Genomic DNA, 15,165 nt, shown 5'->3' with positions numbered 1-15,165 from the left:
CTCGCGAACTACGAGCATAAATTATAATTGTCCTGTGCTTTGCATGAGTTCAATATAACCTGTAATTTACATGAACTATACTATCTCATGAAGTTGAGAGCCAAGGTAGTGCAGTCAGTGTTGTGTCTGACTGTGAACTGAACAACAGGGGTTCGATCCCTGGCAGGAGCAGAGGATTTTGTTTCTACTCTCTATATCCAGCCTCCTATCTGGTGGGTACCAGGGATAAATTGCAGCCGGAGTGTGTTGCCGGCCACTCACTCCCATCTAGTGCTGAGGTCAAAAACAAGTAGGAACTATACCTCCCCTTCGCATAAGCGCCCCTGTGGCATGCAGTAGGACAGTTTTACTTTGGTTGGATTTACTTTACTTTACATGAAGCTTAAGATATCATAGTTTTTATTGATTTTCCCAAAAGACGTATACATTACATTAATTACACATTTTGTTGGAAATACTTTCTGATATGGTGAATATTTGATGAAATACAAGGAGAAATAATTTCTGTTTCAAAGTATTGTGGTATTTTCACTGTGGTTAGCTGTGCAATATTGAGTAATGGTGGCCACCCTTTCTGTGATAACTTGTTCTTGGAATGTGATGCATCACATTAAATTTAGGTCACATTCAGCCTACAAAGTATATGTATGTGTGTGTTACAAGAAGTTAGGCGCCTGTAGAGTATTTCTTGTTAATATGCTGTAACTAGAAGTTTAATGAACTGAGAATGTGACTCATTTCATACTTTATTATTTTCAGTAATATGGAAATATAGGAAACAATAAACTAAACATTTGTGGGCATACATTTACTTCAGACAAGCAAAAGATTTTGAAACATAGGTAAAACTAAATTAAATTAAATCTGTGGCTAACAGCTCCAGAGAGCCAAAGCCGACTAGCTTGACTGCTGGCCTCACGTTCACATGCCTAAGCAGAGGTGAACGATCATCCATAGGTAAAACTATTTTGTTAGGTTCAGGAATTAAGGAGACTTTAGAAAATGACACAGTTTGCATGAACATATGGTAAAACGTTTATGGGAGGAACTTACAAGACTGTTTTTCTTTATATTTTTCTGTGTGTTCACACAGACAAGTAGAAATCACATTGACTGCATGGTAGATAGAGGCCCACTTATTGTCTAATCTGTCATTGTACTTCTACAGATTGTCTAAGCAATGAAAGCAATATTGTGTTTTTTTTGTTTCAGAAATTGGAGAAGTGGACAGTTTCCTTGGACAAGATCCTCCCATCTCATCATCATCCATCCCTAGTTTAACACAACCATCAAACTCTGCCAATACTGATTACAAGACATTTACTACATTCTTCAGTAGCCATCAGCAGCCTTCTGGTTTACAAGATTCATTTGTAGAAGAACACAAATTCCAAGCAGAATCTAAACCACCACAAAGTTACGCACCTCAGCCTTTTAGTGTGTCTCAACCTCAACCATTTAGTGGTAGCTACCCTGTGTCATCTGGTTCTCCACATACCTATGCCCGTTCTTCATCCCCAGTTTTGCAACTAGCACCTGTTTCTTCCACGAACTTTCAGGCATTACCATCTTCACCTCCGACTGCTGCCCAAGGTTTACCTGAACTGTGGAATTATCAGTCACCACAACATGGCATTGTGGTAGGAAACACTTCATTTCAAAATGCTGTATCTGCAGATCCTATTACTTCTTCATCAGACATTTCTGGGCATCAAGCAGTGCCGCTCTTTGAAACATCACCTTTACCTATAAGCTCATCTCAGTCCCAACTCCAGCATGGTGCTCAAGTGCAGTCATATTCATCTTCTTCTGTTCCCTTATTAAGAGCATCTCAGTATCAAGAAAATCAACTCACAGCGCAACAAGAAACCAGCGCACCTCAATCTGTACCTGTTTCATTTCCTCCAGTTGCTACAGTTGTACCTTTCGGTAAGTTTCAGTTTTAAGGTACAGCTCACCTTGTTTTAGGAAAGTGAAATCAAGGAGAGATGGACTGGACTTGTAAATTGAATGAGGGAATGATTAATTTTATAGGGGAAGACACAAAACAGAGAAATACATTATTTGGTACAACAAACTGAAGCAAGAGACAAATATTCAGAACTCTAATATAGTTGTTCTTCCTGTTTTATGTTCTGCAGCTGGAACTTCCAATACCTACCGACTTGGTAGCCAAAGGAAGTTACTGTACGCACAGCCACCAGGGCTATCTGCTTCATCCCCCAACATATCGTCTCCTGTTGGTACTTACAGCAACAGCAACAGCAACAGCAACAACAACAACAACAACAACAACAACAACAACAACGGCAACCTTCCTCTTTCTGCCAATGTGGCAAAGCCACAGACATTACCAATGGCCACACTGACACCTACCCCTTTGCAGTACCAGTCTCCAATGAGTGCTGACAACCAGTCTCCACCCTCTGTGGTCCCACCATCATTTACTAATTTGGTAAAAAGATTTTTTTTATGTCTACAGATTGGGTTGCACCTGTGAAAAACAGGTTGTTATGTGTAGATATTAAATTTTCAGTGAGGAGCTATGGTACTTCCATTGCAACAAATTGTGAAGCAGTTTTGAGTGTAGGCCACATTTTCTAACATGATCAGCACATAACAGCTTTTATGGTTTCTCTGATATATACAAACATGTTTTTAAATAACTGTTCATAGAATTGATTTGGTGAATTTAATATACATGTATGTTTTTTAGCGATTTCTTTATGGGCATGGCCTAAGGAGCCAGATGAATATCTAGAGCAAACATGTTCTGTTTTAGGCCCAGCTAGGAACAATGTACCGGCCTGTGTACCACCACTGGTTCTTCAAAAGGGAAGTTGAAACTAAGTTTTTGTGGCAGCCATTTAGTATGGTTGACTCTCTTGCTTTGGAAGAAGCATTCACTTCCAGTAAGTAAAATGAATCTCCAATTCATAGATTTTCAGTAATAGTAACAAGAAGTTCTGAGATTAACTTACATCATCTGATTTTGTATGGATTCTTCCATCTGTGGACAGATGCTAGCAGAAAGTATAAATTTTTACAGTTATTACATTTTAGTGACCTACTTCTGTGCATAGTTTCCACTAGTACAAATTTCTGTAAACTGATAGTTGTCAAACATTCGCATTGTCACCATATTTGTAATGTTTAGCATAAAAATCTTATGGTTTAACTCTATACTGGAGTTCACATTCTTAGATTTAGTGGTTTATTAGATGCTGTTGTCTCAAACCCATAGTTTAAGAAAATTATCAAAAATCAGACGGTATTCAAAATTTTGAATGGGTAATGTATAAATTTTAATAATATGTAATTGTATAAATGTTCCTGTTTGCAGCTGAAATTGTCCCCGAAACAGTAGTCGCAACAGATGGTGGAAGATATGATGTGAACATCCTTAGACGGCAGAGGACAGCTGTGTATTGGCAGGAAAGCCCATCTGAAGTTCGGCGTTGTTCTTGGTTCTATAAGGGATCTATTGATACTCGCTATGTTCCATATGAAGAGAATGTATCTACCAGACTGGAGGAAGAGTTTAAGATAGCAACAACAACCAATGTCTGGCATCGCCATGTTGAATTCCCCAATGGAGAAACAGTAGTCTTTCATGGACCTAATGTTATGGTCCATTTCCTGCAAGCTACATCACCAGATGCTTGGGGGAATACACCTGTGAGTGTATAATAGCATCTCTATGTTTGGTGATCTGATCTTTCCTTCCTTGTTCTGATCATTTAAAAGTTTTGCATAGTTCATGCACATGGATATTACTTTAAAAAAATCAAAATTCTATGTATGATAAAACAGACTATATTTATGAATTTCTTTATACAATTCACTTCAGACTCTTCTGTTTATCTTTGAAACACACATGGTGGAAATTTGAAGTGAAAAATTCATTCAAAGTTAAAAATGGAAAACATAAAAGTGGCTGCATAGGAGACATACATGATCCTCCACCATGAAGTTAATTTTGTCTTTACTTATTTCTAACATAGATAAAACTTATCAGTGTGAAAAATACCAGACCCCTGCTACAGTTCAAAGTCACATATCTTAATCTTTTTCATACACATACTGGGCATTTAAATTCCACCCTGGCATGCTTTTTTAGCAGAGATTTCATGATCGCTATAAATAAGCCATGACAGTCTTACAAATCCTTACTTACTCATCATTTATGATTGTCATACTATATCATTTGACACTATAAAACCTTTGTAGTTGATACACTATTCTTAAATAATCTAAGAATGAATTAGAGTATGTTAACCAAGAAATCAGGTTTTGTTAATGTGTAATAACTAGTTTTACTCATGCCTACATTATGTGTTGTTTGTAGCAAACTCCGTTGAGACCTCGTGTTGTGAAGCGTGGTGTAGATGAGTTTGATATTGATGAAGGAGAGCCAGCAAAGATTGATCACCTTCTGTTTCTTGTCCATGGTATTGGTTCAGTTTGTGACCTGAAATTCAGAACTGTTGAAGAAGTTGGTGAGCTGTCATTTAATAACTTAATAATCTTTAACATGCTTCTAAATAGTTTAGTATATGACGAAAGTACAGTAAATTTCAGGACACTTTCTTGTTACACTCGAAATGAAATGACATGATATGGCACATTATGTTTTGGATGCATCTGAAATCTAGTGGTGGAAGTATTAATTTTAGATCACTGTTCATAGTGGTTGAATGGTTTATACATTTTTAGGAAGTCAGGTGTTTGTTATTGGTGATTCCAGAACCAGTGTGCTGTCATTCCTGCATACATTTTGTACCCAAGAGCTGTGCCTTGTAACAAAGTTCTTGACAACATAGACTGGGAAGTGCTGTAATGCCTTCACTGAAGGTGTCAATAGGAAGTTAAAAGTTTGAATACAATGAACAGGTCCAATGGCATGCCTGCTATTTATTGTGGTTGCTTCTAGAAGCTTTTGTGTAGCTGAGATTATGAAATTTGTGAAACATTGTATAAAATGTATAGATTTGGAGAGTAATTATTTAGAAAAATAAAAGTGACAAAATGTAGCAACATGTTTGTCAGGTGCAAAATAAAATTCTACAATTTACTGTACCATAGTTCAGAAGGGTGGTAAGTTTGGAGGAAATATAAGTTCAGGGGTTGTGAAACTATATTAATACCACAGTAATACAAACTTTGTAATAAGCTGCTACTCCACTCACCATTGGAAGCATAAGTTAATGATTGTGATTAGTTTTGTTTGATTGAGTTAGTTGTGGATTTCATGCTTTTGTAATGTTTCACTTTGCTTTGTAGTTTCTGGCTGACTTGTTTTATTTGCAAGTGAACATATTTGTCTAATTTATTTTAGTCGATGAGTTCCGCAGCCTGTCTCTCCTGTTGGTGCAGTCCCATTTCCGTACAGGAATTGAACAAGGCCGGGTGAACAGAATTGAAGTACTGCCCATATCATGGCATGCTACTCTTCATGGGGAAGACACTGGAATTGATCGCAAACTGAAGAGTATCACACTCAATAGCATCCCCAAGCTACGCCATTTCACAAATGACACTTTGTTGGACATCTTGTTCTATACAAGTCCAGTGTATTGTCAGGTAATAATTCTATACTATTTATGTGACTGAACCAGGTTGAGGCTAGCTCAACCATGGGGCCTGACATTTTGTTCATTATTTTAAACTTTTCATGATAGAATGTCTGCTATGCTCAGTACTGCATCTGCATATGCTCCTTTGTAAAATGTAGTAAGAGACATGTCACATGAAAAGCTAATTAGTATAATGCATTTGTATCACTTCTCATTAGAGTTCAACAAACTTCATGACAGACATTTGGCTGCTTTGTTTCTACATATCCAGTAGAAACTTTTGTTCTTGTCAGAACATAGCACCTATATCTTGTCCAAATAACATATTGGGGACTCATACCATTGTACCGATAAATAAAGATTAATATTCCTTCATCATGTCAGTTCAAGAGATTCCAGAGAGTATTTTTAGCACATATAAAACAACAGTAATTGGCATTAGTCTTGTGCAGTTGAAAATTGCTTAATGCACTGAGTGCAAGGAACTTAATTCTGCTCTTTACACTTACATAAATTCATGACTGTATCTCAAATTTTTTGTTTGTAATTACAATATTATATTCTGCTTTACAGACTATAATGCACACTGTTGGTAAGGAAATGAATCGGCTGTTTAGCTTGTTCAGGGATCGTAACCCTTCATTTGAAGGTGGTGTCTCCGTAGGGGGACATAGTTTGGGATCTCTCATCTTATTTGACTTGCTGTATCACCAGAAGCCAGTGGAAGAAAAGCTGACACGTGAACCCACACCCTCCTCTAGAGAGAGTTCAACTGAACCAGCATCTGCAGTAAGTGTCTACTGTTGTGCTTCTCTACTTGTTTCATACCCAGTAACCATTTAAGGGTGATGGTTTCCTGAAAAATAAAAATGTAGAGAAGACAAAATATCAAAATTATAATTTATTTTTATTCTCCTGTAGCTCATAGGTTTTCATACTGGTTTTGTCTACTTTGGAATAATTTGATGCACATATGCACTTCTGTAGAGCTATTTAGAAAAGTCACTGCACTACACATGACCTAATTCCTGATGCATCATTTTTGAATCATATATGAAATGGTCCTTCTCGAAGGTATCACCACCTTGTCGAAGGCAATCTGCCGGGTGAGGAGGCTTGCGTGCTCAAATGACCCTTAGGGCTATGCCGGCCTGAGCTTCGGCTCATGGTAGGGTCACCCAAGCCGGACAGGTCTAAGGAGATGCGCTAGACTAAGAGTGATACCCTGGTCCTCCAGGTTGGGGGTTGGGTGTAGGGCTAACAACCTTTCACCTTTAAAAAAAATATGTGTTACGAAAAAATCAACCAAGCCTCGGATCAGGACGGACTCTTTGGCACGACCACGGCAATTGAAAAAGGACATGAGATTTGGTACCTGGAACATTAGGAGCCTCTATAGGGCTGGGGCACTGAAATCAGTGTGTAGGGAATTAGGTAATTATAAGTTAGACTTAGTGGCAGTGCAGGAAGTGCGATGGGAGGGGGAGGGCACGATCCCAGTGGACAATTTTACATTTTTCTATGGAAAGGGGAATGACAATCATCAGCTAGGGACGGGTTTTTTTGTTCATAGCAGAATTAGGGCAGCAGTTAAGAGAGTAGAATTTGTTAGTGACAGGTTGTCTTACGTAATTTTGGAAGGACGTTGGTGCGACATCATTGTCCTTAATGTTCATGCCCCAACTGAAGACAAAAGCGATGATATCAAGGATAGCTTTTATGAAGAATTGGAATCAGTATTTGATACATTTGGCAAGTATCACATGAAAATTCTGCTAGGAGATTTCAATGCAAAAATTGGGAGGGAGGATGTCTTCAAACCCACAATAGGCAGCGAGAGTCTCCATGCACTTAGTAATGATAATGGCGTCAGAGCAGTGACCTTCGCTACGTCAAAAGATTTAATTGTAAAAAGTACAAAATTTCCACACCGTGATGTTCATAAATACACTTGGACTTCCCCAGATGGCAGAACACACAATCAAATAGATCATGTTTTAGTAGATAAGAGAAGGCAGACAAATGTAATTGATGTGAGATCATTCAGAGGAGCAGATTGCGACACTGATCATTATCTGGTGGTAGCAAAAGTGAGGGAGCGGCTTTCAGTAAGTAGACGAACTAAACAAAATTTTGACACAGAAAGATTTGATTTGAAAAAATTAAGTGAGGGAGAGGCAAAGGAACAATATCAAGTTGAAATTTCGAATAGGTTTCAAATTTTAGAGACAAATGAGGATAATGAAAGTGTGGACATCAACAGGGAGTGGGAAAATGTCAGAAACTGCATCAAAATTTCAGCAAAAGAGAAACTAGGATACTACAGGAGAAAGCAAAATAAACCGTGGTTTGATGAAGAATGTTCAAAATTAATAGATCGAAGGAAGCAAACAAAATTTCAATGGTTGCAGAACCCAAACAAAACAAATGCGGATAATCTATGTAACGTGAGACGTGAGGCTAGTAGAACCTTTAGGACTAAGAAAAGGGAATACCTGAAGGGCAAAATTGCTGAACTTGAGACAAATAATAAGGAAAAAAACATCAGAGACCTGTACAGAGGCATTAATAACTTTAAGAAAGGATATCAACCCCAGACTAATTTGGTAAAGGATGATAGTGGCAATTTGCTTGCAGATCCAATAAAAATTGTGAATAGGTGGAAAAATTTCTTTAGCGAGCTCTTAAATGTTCATAATACTGGTGATATTAGACAGATTAAAATGCATACAGCTGAACTGTTGGTGCCAGAACCTAGCTTAGATGAAGTGGAACTAGCCATTGGGAAGTTGAAAAGTTATAAATCTCCAGGAATTGATCAGATTCCGGCCGAATTAATTAAAGCAGGTGGCAAAGGGTTGCATATGAGGATCCATAAGCTTATTCAGTTAATTTGGGATAAGGAAGAGATGCCACATCAATGGAAGGAATCCATAATTATTCCTATTTATAAGAAGGGGGACAAGACTGAGTGTGGTAATTACCGAGGAATATCGCTGCTATCAACCTCATACAAAATTCTATCCAACATTCTTTTGGCAAGATTAACCCCATATGCGAATGAAACTATTGGGGATCATCAGTGTGGGTTCAGACGAAACAGATCAACGATTGATCAGATCTTTTGCATTCGTCAGATACTAGAGAAAAAATGGGAGTTCGGTGGGACTGTACATCAGTTATTTATAGATTTCAAAAAAGCCTATGACTCTGTGAAGAGAGAAGTGCTATATAATATTCTTATTGAATTTGGTATACCAAAGAAGCTAGTGGGTCTAATAAAAATGTGCTTAAATGAAACCTGCAGCAAAATTCGAGTAGGTAAATATGTATCTGAGACATTCCTCATCAAGAACGGTCTAAAACAAGGAGATGCTTTGTCTCCCTTGCTCTTTAACTTTGCGCTAGAATACGCCATCAGGAAGGTCCAAGGTAGGCAGGAGGGTTTGCAATTGAACGGGACACATCAGCTATTGGCATATGCTGATGATGTTAATTTATTGGGGGACGATATAAATACAATAAAGAGGAACGCAGAAGTTTTACTAGAGGCTGGTAGACAAGTGGGGCTGGAAGTAAATTCAGAAAAAACTAAGTACATGTTAGTATCTCGTCATCAGAAGACAGGCGGGCAAAATTATCTTAGGGTAGCTAATAAATCCTTTGAAAGGGTTACAAAGTTCAAATATTTGGGAACAACAATAACAAATCAAAATGATACTTGTGAGGAAGGTAGGAGGAGACTAAATTCCGGAAATGCTTGCTACTTCTCAGTCCAAAATATTTTGTCTTCCCGTCTGATTTCTAAGAACCTGAAAATTAAAGTATACAAAACAATAATCTTGCCTGTTGTTTTGTATGGGTGCGAAACATGGTCTCTCACTCAGAGGGAGGAACACAGATTGCAGGTGTTTGAGAATCGGGTGTTGAGGAGGATATTTGGGCCTAAGAGGGAAGACGATGGGGCGTGGAGAAAACTGCACAATGACGAGCTTAAAAATCTGTACTGCTCCCCCAGTATTGTGAGGGTGATTAAGTCGAGAAGAGTGAGATGGGCGGGACATGTAGCGCGCATGGATGGGACAAGAGGTGTGCACCGGGTACTGGTTGGGAAACCTGAAGGGAAGAGACCGCTGGGGAGACCTAGACGTAGATGGGAGGATAATCTCAGGCGGGATCTATGGGAGATAGGAGTTGAAGGAAACTGGATGTTGTTGGCCCAGGACAGGGTCCGGTGGAGGGCTTTGGTTAATTCGGTGATGAACCTTCGGGTTCGGTAAGCCATCTAGTTAGTTAGTTAGTTAGTTATATGAAATGGTATTGAAATTAATGGCATATGATTTAGTAGATTGTATTCCGCCATTATACTTAGAGGACCCCTGTTTTAACTGTATGGGTCATCTTGTCCAGTCAGGAATTTTAATACACCTGTATGTTCTTCCTTCAGAGTAATAAATTATATAACAGCCATACAAAACAAGAGGTTAAAACATTTTATATATATTTGTGCATATATGTGTGTGCATTCACATGTATGTGTTTGCATACATTTACGTATGCATGAGCATGTGAGTGCATATATATCTTAATCTGTTCTGTTTTGGAAAGCAGTTAGCATAACCAGTTCATGAAATAAATGATAGCAAGCATTTGCCATAACATTAATGTTACAGCAATGCTTTCTTCCAGGATGATGACAAAGATGTAAGCTCTGCTGCAAAAGTACCTCCCAAACTGAACCATCAGGTCAGTTATGTAATGGGGAATGCAGGCACAGGACAGCCTTTCATCACCTATCCACAACTTAATTTTGAGCCAAAAGCTTTTTTTGCCTTGGGCTCACCAATTGGTAAGATTTTCAAATGGATTACTTGAAAATAGGATGAAATTTTATGTGACACTGTTTTCAAATAAGTATTTATAATATTTAGTTAGATGTTGATTGTGTTCTTAGTGGTTTATTTCCTAAAAGAAAAGGTGATCGTATTTGAGGTTATGTATGCCATTTTTTAACAAATATAATGAATTATTTATGTTAGGAACAAAAGTGCTGGTACTGTGTATAATTTCCTGATTCATTACAGTGTCATTACAAAATTGATTTATTTTTATTTCTGTTGTAGGTATGTTTGTTACTGTTCGTGGAATTGAAACACTGGGTAAAGATTTTTGCCTTCCTACATGTCCTGGATTCTTTAATATTTTTCACCCATTTGATCCAGTAGCCTACAGAATAGAGACATTAATTAATCCAGAATTAACTTATCTGAGACCAGTTTTAATACCCCATCACAAAGGAAGGAAAAGAATGCATCTAGGTAAGTTAAAAAATAATACTTGAAGCACCAACTTGCTGTGAACTTGGGCTAGGTCTAGTGAAAAGTAGATATTTATGTAACTTTCTAGTTTGTTTTTGTATGATGTGAATGAGTATCTAAGAGTATGTCCCATCTGTTGTGTCTCTGTTTAACTAAGTCCTCTGCTTGAAAATCTTTGTAAAGGTAATGGAATTTTTGCCACTTGTGTAGCTTACATTAGTTTCATGGTAATAAAAAAACCATTATGATGTACAAAATATGAAAAAACTTATTTTTACAGCTTTAATGTCACATTTAGAACACCATTTTTCATTATTGTGAACAGCTGAAGTGATAATGTTGAGTAAAATGCATTCTTTGTAGTTTTTTTTATAAATCATTGGCATTGATGTTCATTTATTGGAGACAGTTCTTTTGCTGTATACAGATGTGTGTGGGTATATTATTCTTTGAACGATCATTCTTTGACAGACACTTCAAATGACTAAATCAAATCACAGTGCAGAAGACCATTATCCACTTATTCACCATCATGAAAACCTCAGATTTCAAGTAAAGTTGTAGATCTTACTAGGATGTATTTTATTTGGTATTGCAGTTTTTATATTATGAACAGTTGTAATATTATGTTCCCATTTTTGTACTTTGTTGTGTATGAGAAACAGTAAAATTTTGATCAAGCACGTAGTGCATATGGATATGTACTTTATGTAGAGTATGGGTCACATTAGACCAAAATGAATTTTTTTTCTTTTTAATGCTTTGTATCTCATTCACCCACTGTCATATTTGAATCACAGTATAGTGTTACTTTATGACTGGAGCCTGCAGAATGAAGGTTGAGCAGTTTTCATATCTCTGAACTGAATGGGAAGGTAGAAACAAAGAACTTGTGTGGTTGAGATGTCTTGTTTTCTCCTCAGTAAAAGGTGGGGAATTTGTGCAAATGAAGCCAGAAGTTCAGATGAAGATTTGTTTCTGGTTTAAGTTGAAAGGGAGTATCGAGTAATGTACATAGTAATGACTTGTTTTTAATGTAACAACATATTTGGTCCTAAATTGTTTCAGAACTGAAAGAAACCATGGCACGTGTAGGTGCAGACTTGAAGCAGAGATTGATGGACTCTGTACGCAGCACATGGAACACTGTGTATCAGTTAGCAATGTTTCACCGCTCTGATGACCAGGCATTGGAACAGGAAGTAGATAAGGTAATTTACACAGAATAATATTGCCCATTGTAATAGTTGAGTTGTTAGTACTTCTGCTTTGTATTTTGGAGATTATTTTTATTTCTCTCAGTACTTTGAGGAGAATGCTTTGGTAGTACCTCCATATATATCACATCTGCTTCCATACACATTTTTTCCATGTCATCGTTTATAAAACATCCTAGTATTTGACACTGTGTGTATTAGACAATTAAAAAAGCCATAATGAAGTAACAAGAAAAAATTTAAAGAACACAAAATAGTCATAAATATGTTTCACTTCAGCTATCTAAGCATAATAGACATGAAGACTCTATCTACAGATACTCGTACAATTGTGAGGAATGCACTAGTAAATTCTGTGCACTCCAGAATTAATTACACCTTTCATCTCTTTTTACTTCAAGATTTCCCACTGTAACACTGACCATTATTTATATGTATAGGTGTTGGAAGAACAGTTACAACAGCAACAAAATGAGGGAGACAGCTGTAATTCTGGGACAGATGGGGAGGCAGACTTGAATGTGTGTGTGGGACAACTAAATGGTGGTCGTAGAATTGACTTTGTCCTTCAGGAAGCACCATTGGAAAGCTTCAATGAATATCTGTTTGTTCTCAAGACCCATGTCTGCTACTGGTAACTTCATGGCTGTTGAATACTTTTATTAGTGTAGTTCACGCTGAGGTAGACCAGATATAATGTAAAGTAAAGTAAAGTTTGTCCTGCTACGTGCCATATAGGCGCTTGGGGTGAGTGGAGATATAGCTCCTCTCTTCCTTGACCTCGGCACTAGATGGGGGTGAGTGGTCAGCATCACGCCCCGACCGGCTTTACCCCCGGGAAAGGACCCCGGTACCCATTGTAGAGGAGGCTGGGTGGGCTCCAGAGTCGGTCTGGGCGCAGAGATTAGAGGAAAAATCCTCTGTCCCCATCGGGGATCGAACCCAGCCCATAGCTAGTCACTATACTGACTGAGCTATCCCGGCTCATACCAGATATAATGTAGTGTTAGCTTTTCTGTTTCATACTTCAGATCTTGGTCCAGACATTGGATATGTAGACAGATGTGTTTTCTGGTTCTCCTCAGTCGTGTCTGACAAATACTTTCATACCATTACAATAAAAAACTTCTTTGACTTTATTTCATCCTGTGAAAATATGTAAAGCTGCTCATACTTGTGTTTCAGGGAGTCTGAAGACACAATGCTAATGATCCTGAAAGAAGTGTATTCCACTATGGGGATCTCTGCTGACAGCCATGTTCTACACCAAAACACACCTTCAGATTTTGGAACATCAAGTATTCCTTCAAACTCTGATGCACTGCTTGATGCCAGTGGTCCAAGATTCTTGAACAGTATTTTGGAAAGCAATGAGACAGGATTAGAAGGTTTCCAGTCTGAGTCTGATGGCTCCATTATGTCGAGTCACATAGGTTCTTCTTTAGTTACAACATATCCTGTCGATAGACAAAGCTCTACTGCGTTATTGACAGCCCCACGTGGACCAGCCGCATCCTCATTTCTTTCAAGTACTCCTACAAGCAGTAGTCAGCCATTAATGGGGATGGATCCTACAGCACCTCTTCTGGAAAACAAGAGTTTGGGACCACCACCAATGACTGGTTTTGTTAGGAAGTGAATGAAGGCCAGAAATATTAATTGGCATACTGCTTGTCAATTAATTTTGCACTGTGTATGGGGATTGTGAATTATAGGAATGTAAATAAGTATTGTGCATAGAGTGGTATGAGTAACAAATGGAATGACTGCATATGTCCATTACAACTTATGTATAATATTTTAAATTATTTATTGATCTACTTGATGGAAATGGGTTTAATGTAAGTGAAATTGTTTATGCTATAATATGCTGTATATAATTTATAAACAGCTTTTGTTCACTGTATTGATGTTATTTTGGTTGTTTTTTTTTTCTATCAACATGGCATTTAGAAGGAATTCTAGTGAAGAATACTTGAGGTTTGATACCATTTTGTAACTAATAAATCCCTTAGCTTTTGCTAATGTGTAACTTGTGCTTACAATTAGTACTTTTGATAAAAAGAAGTAATAACAAATTCAGTGCACTTTGATTAATTTCCTTCCATATTCTTCTAGAAATATTCAGCATTCATTTGAAAATTAGGAGTTGGGATGGATTGAAAGTTTCAGATACACAGGATGTTGACAAGTACTATATAATGTTACATTCAGATCAGTAAGGTGTATTTTATTTATTATGAAACAACTTTTCAAAAGTAGGCATCTGCCAACATACTTTCAATCTGAAATGTAAAATTATGACACACACACCATCAGAACTATCCACAAAATTCCAAAATAATTGCCCTGGTGCTTTGATGAAAGAATCAAATAATGTTTCATTTGATGCAAAAAGATTTAATTGTGTGTGTTGAAAAAAAAATGCAGTAGATAACATTTTAAGTAAAACTACTTGACAGAACTTTCATATCTGAATGGAATTTGCTCTAATTTCAGTTAATTTCTTGCCTAGGTAATATTTCTTCTTATTTTGAAATTTCACTCTTTATTTAAAACTGTTTACAGGAAATGTCATAAAGTAGACACCCTGAAAAATATTGCTTTTTATGTAAACACAGGAAATACACTGTAAAATTTACTATTATAAGTTTTGACTTCTCCATTTAATGTGTCATTAAGCATTGTATATAAAATGTACATACTTTTAGAAACATTTTCTCTGTCTCCAGAGAAAGGTTTATGCTGATATGTAAAAGAGCAGCATAGAACTGGCTGTTGGTCCAAGGTTATTTCAATAATCAATGGTTTAAAAATGAACAACACTAACATTTTTCATAAATGATGTCACTTATACAGCGTAGAGTATGCTGGGATGTAATGCCGTGTATTATGAAGAAACGTTTGACATATCTTGGAAACTTAAGTGCCTTTTCCATTGTAGAATAGACATTTTTCTTGTCTTCATGGTTTAAGTGACTTAATGCCTCATAATCCTTCTGCTAATGTCTTTTATTTTGTGTGCTGTTTATAATTCCATAATTTTATTCATTT

At 37.1% G+C, this 15,165-nt stretch overlaps 1 protein-coding gene across 2 annotated transcripts in view; it reads left to right on the top strand.

Moving 5' to 3' along the window:
* The window catches only part of PAPLA1 (Phosphatidic Acid Phospholipase A1), a 33,255-nt gene extending 18,181 nt beyond the window's left edge, over positions 1-15,074 (top strand). For both annotated transcript variants that reach the window (XM_087352394.1, XM_022083171.2), the window contains 12 exons: positions 1,213-1,929; positions 2,142-2,455; positions 2,783-2,912; positions 3,344-3,678; positions 4,349-4,499; positions 5,339-5,583; positions 6,150-6,365; positions 10,266-10,425; positions 10,700-10,894; positions 11,963-12,105; positions 12,552-12,745; positions 13,297-15,074. In XM_087352394.1, the coding sequence (XP_087208520.1) occupies positions 1,213-1,929; positions 2,142-2,455; positions 2,783-2,912; positions 3,344-3,678; positions 4,349-4,499; positions 5,339-5,583; positions 6,150-6,365; positions 10,266-10,425; positions 10,700-10,894; positions 11,963-12,105; positions 12,552-12,745; positions 13,297-13,750 (3,254 nt within the window). In that variant the 3' untranslated portion in view covers positions 13,751-15,074. The remainder of the gene's footprint in view (positions 1-1,212; positions 1,930-2,141; positions 2,456-2,782; positions 2,913-3,343; positions 3,679-4,348; positions 4,500-5,338; positions 5,584-6,149; positions 6,366-10,265; positions 10,426-10,699; positions 10,895-11,962; positions 12,106-12,551; positions 12,746-13,296) is intronic.
* Positions 15,075-15,165: the final 91 nt, after the last annotated feature.

Source organism: Zootermopsis nevadensis, unplaced genomic scaffold (assembly GCF_977971745.1).
Source record: "Zootermopsis nevadensis isolate Lab colony 2312 unplaced genomic scaffold, Znev_1.0 Znev_ptg000021l, whole genome shotgun sequence".
NCBI lineage: Eukaryota > Metazoa > Arthropoda > Insecta > Blattodea > Termopsidae > Zootermopsis > Zootermopsis nevadensis.
Note: the sequence above shows the minus strand (reverse complement) of the source record. Positions and strands in the feature narration are given on the sequence as shown.